The 3432-nt window shown below is 37.7% G+C and overlaps 1 protein-coding gene across 1 annotated transcript; it reads left to right on the forward strand.

The window, feature by feature from the left end:
• The first annotated feature begins 2117 nt into the window (after window positions 1-2117).
• Window positions 2118-3432, forward strand: LOC146468912 (melanocyte-stimulating hormone receptor-like). Its single transcript, XM_085124112.1, has one exon. It carries the CDS (start codon window positions 2118-2120, stop codon window positions 3066-3068), a length of 951 nt encoding a protein of 316 aa, XP_084980238.1. The 3' UTR covers window positions 3069-3432.

Consider the following 3432-nt stretch of genomic DNA (forward strand, 5'->3'; position numbering starts at 1 on the left):
CAAGTTTAATTTGCTTATAAACAGGATGTTTTCCAAGAATTTAAATCTTTCGTCTTCCCTCCCAATACGTATACGACATTTCTATATTGGTACTGTTACCGTAAAATTACAAACATAAGTCTCTGAGAAAATAAGCCCGGCCCACCAGAAAAGAATCTCCTCAAATTTCTGGGCCATACATTTCTTCGATAATTATAGACTGCTGATGAAAGCTGGTTGAAGCACTAAACATCTTTTTTATTTTAAGCGGTTTAATTTGTGTTTATTCTCAAGCCCACGCATAATTGCCTGCAACATCCGTTGCCTGAAACAAACCCTCCCCGAAAATGAGCCGCAAAAAAGACTATTGAACGAATTTAAGCGTAGGGCTCCTACTTAGAAGTTTACGGCATGCCAGCTTCAAAGTTATTAATGAGAACGTGGCAGGAAACTTTTAACATGGACTTCCTTAAACTGAACAGCTGCGTGGTAGTAATATTTGGAAACACTAAGTTAACAGCTTAAAACCTAGAACCTTGACAGTCCATAGGTTTATTGTCGGAAGAATTTTACCGTGTGATACTTTTTGGCGAGGAGGGGTGGAGTGGTTATACTCTGAATTTTTTGTTATAACGCAAACCAGTAACGAACAACAGAGGTTCAATTTTTCTATGTTTCCCTCCAACTAACACGTTTCTGTAGGCTTGAAAATGAAAGGCTATTAGATAAACTGGGAATTGGATCTCCCTTCTCAGTTATGAAGACTTGGTCATGATGAACAAACTGTTGTTTGGAAAGACTTTCTATTGGCTTGAAATAATTTTTTTAGCATTTAAAGTTGACCAATAAAGCGTTTGTCGCTGTGACAAGTTATGACTCGCAATATAAACAGAAATATATGAAGATCTACCAAAACCATCTTTGAAGATTAATTTGCTTGTAAACAGGTCAATGTTTTCCTAGAATTCAAATCTTTTGCCTCCCCTTTATATCTTGGTATCACCATAAAATTACAAACATAAGTTCCTGACGCAAGACGAATATGCAAGTTTTCGTATTTCTTAAACCTGACGGAAACATCAGTGAAAATGTTCATTTACGTCACGTTTCCGTGTTGCGGAAACGTACAGAACCCATTCATTCGGTATGTGTCACGTTTTCGTCATGTTTCCTGAACGGAAACGTTGTATCCTGTTTCCGTTACATTTTTGTTGTTAGATTTCCGTTGTTGTCTGTTTCCGTTACGTTTCTGTCAACGAATTTACGGAAAACCTAACGTTGCTCAAGGTTAACATGCTGATGCGTGTTTCAATGTCTTTTCAACGGTACAGTTGCAATTGTTTGGTAGGTCTCTGACCATATAAATGTAAGATCAATACATGCTCTTATCTTCATTTAATCTGGTTGGTTCATCTGGATGGCGACGGAAACATGAATAAACGACATGTATCCGCTTCTGGAAACACGTGTTAGCCTTTGGGTTTCCGCGACGTTGTCACGCGTTTCCGCAAAGGTTCAGTTTGTGGATTCTTGGCATTTCGTCCTGTTTGAGAAAATAAGCCCACCAAAAGAGAACCTCCTAAAATTTGTCGGGAATATATTCCATTGATAATTATCCCTCAAAAATATTACCTTATAGACTTTTAATGTCAGCTGTTTTAAGCTGTAAATATCATGATTATTTCAAGGGGTTTTAAGTTTTGTTTGTTCTCAAGCTCACGCATAATTCTCTCTAATAACAATGAGCGGCCTCCTAAAACAAGCGCTCTCCGAAAGTAAGTCACTAAAAAGACCAATGAACAAAGTTATAAGCCAAAGGCTCATATTTAAAATTTTTACGGCTTTTTAGCTTCCAAGTTATTAAGGAGAATGTGGTAAGAAATTTTTAATTTTGACTTACTTAAAGTGAACATCCGCATGGTACTGATCTGACAATCAAAGAGGCATAATAAATGTGCTGAGTTAATTTGAATTGAGTTTGGTATAGCGAAGACATTTTGCCGTCAGTGTTTAAATAAACGTGCTGAGTTAATTTGAAATGAGTTTGGCATAGCGAAGACATTTTGCCGGCAATGCTTAATATATAAAGGAGCCGAATAAAACTGAATTGCTTTGAAACTAGCACACACTGCAATAACATGGCGATGCCGAGAAACTTAACTGTAGACGCAATCCACAAATCATACGAAGAATTGTACTGCTCGGCAGAATTAACTGGAGGTGTACACAACCAGCTGATAATCCTTTCAGTGTTAAACATTTTTCTTTCCATTACTGCATTTCTGGGAAATACTCTGATCCTTGTCGCTCTTCACAAGGAAAGGTCGCTTCATCCGCCCTCCAAACTGTTGTTTCGCAGCCTGGCGATAACGGATCTCTGTGTTGGTATTATTGTGGAACCCATTCGTGTTACCCTCTTGATGTCTACTGTGTACGAACGATGGAATATTTGTCGCTTTACATTTGCTGCAGTAGTTATAACGGGCTGTTATTTTTGTTTAGTGTCTTTGTTGACATTGTCTGCCATAAGTGTGGACAGACTTCTCGCCCTGTTGTTAGGGCTCAGATACAGACAAGTTGTAACTTTAAAGCGAACATATGTAGCTGTGATTGCTTTCTGGGTTTTCTCCTTCGTCGGTTCCATAGTGTACTTTTGGAATGAATTAATATCACCATGGTATAACTACATAATTGTACTACTGTGTCTAGTTACCTCGCTTTACTGTTACACAAGGATTTTTCTGAGGCTACGTCATCATCAAACTCAAGTTCAAGAAAATGTTCAAAGACAAACAAACCAAACAATTCCACAGAACATTGCGCGATACAGAAACACAGTGTCCACTACACTGTGGTTGCAGTTAACATTAGCTGTTTGTTATTTACCAGTTACTTTAGTGGGGCCGTTGGTAATTCAGGGAAGAAGTCGAAATGAACTGTCTTCAGCTACATTTCTAACGTTCCAATTTACTTCAACATTCGTTTTTTTCAACTCGTCATTAAACCCAATTCTTTACTGCTGGAAGATCACAGAAGTCAGACAAGCAGTGAAGGACACAATCACAAAACTATTTTGTTCTTCAATTTAAGAGTTTGGAAGTGTTTTGTACCTTGAAAATCGGTAGCTCAGCTCAGCTTAAAGCGGTATCTTCGATGAAAATATATTGCTCATACCAATTTTAACACTTGGAGAGGATTTACAGACATTAGTTTATTCTGCTTTCGCTGATAAAAAAAATAAAAGCCAACGTAGACAGTATTTAGTTCTTTAGTTTCATGTTCAATAAGCCGCAAGCACAACCTGTTGTATTCATGTAGGCGTAAACTGTCTCTATAAGATCACAACTATAATAAGTATTCAAGCTATCGGATCTAATTCGTATCGCTTCCCTAGGTAGCGCTAGCTTAGGTTTAAATACGAGTGCCTTGTAAGATTTTCTTTGGTTATTCTGA

Source organism: Pavona decussata, unplaced genomic scaffold (assembly GCF_977016875.1).
Source record: "Pavona decussata unplaced genomic scaffold, jaPavDecu1.1 SCAFFOLD_128, whole genome shotgun sequence".
Taxonomy (NCBI): domain Eukaryota; kingdom Metazoa; phylum Cnidaria; class Anthozoa; order Scleractinia; family Agariciidae; genus Pavona; species Pavona decussata.

Bases quoted from the DNA above. Each gene is read 5' to 3' on its own strand.
- LOC146468912 (XM_085124112.1), top strand. From the start codon at position 2,118: ATGGCGATGCCGAGAAACTTAACTGTAGACGCAATCCACAAATCATAC.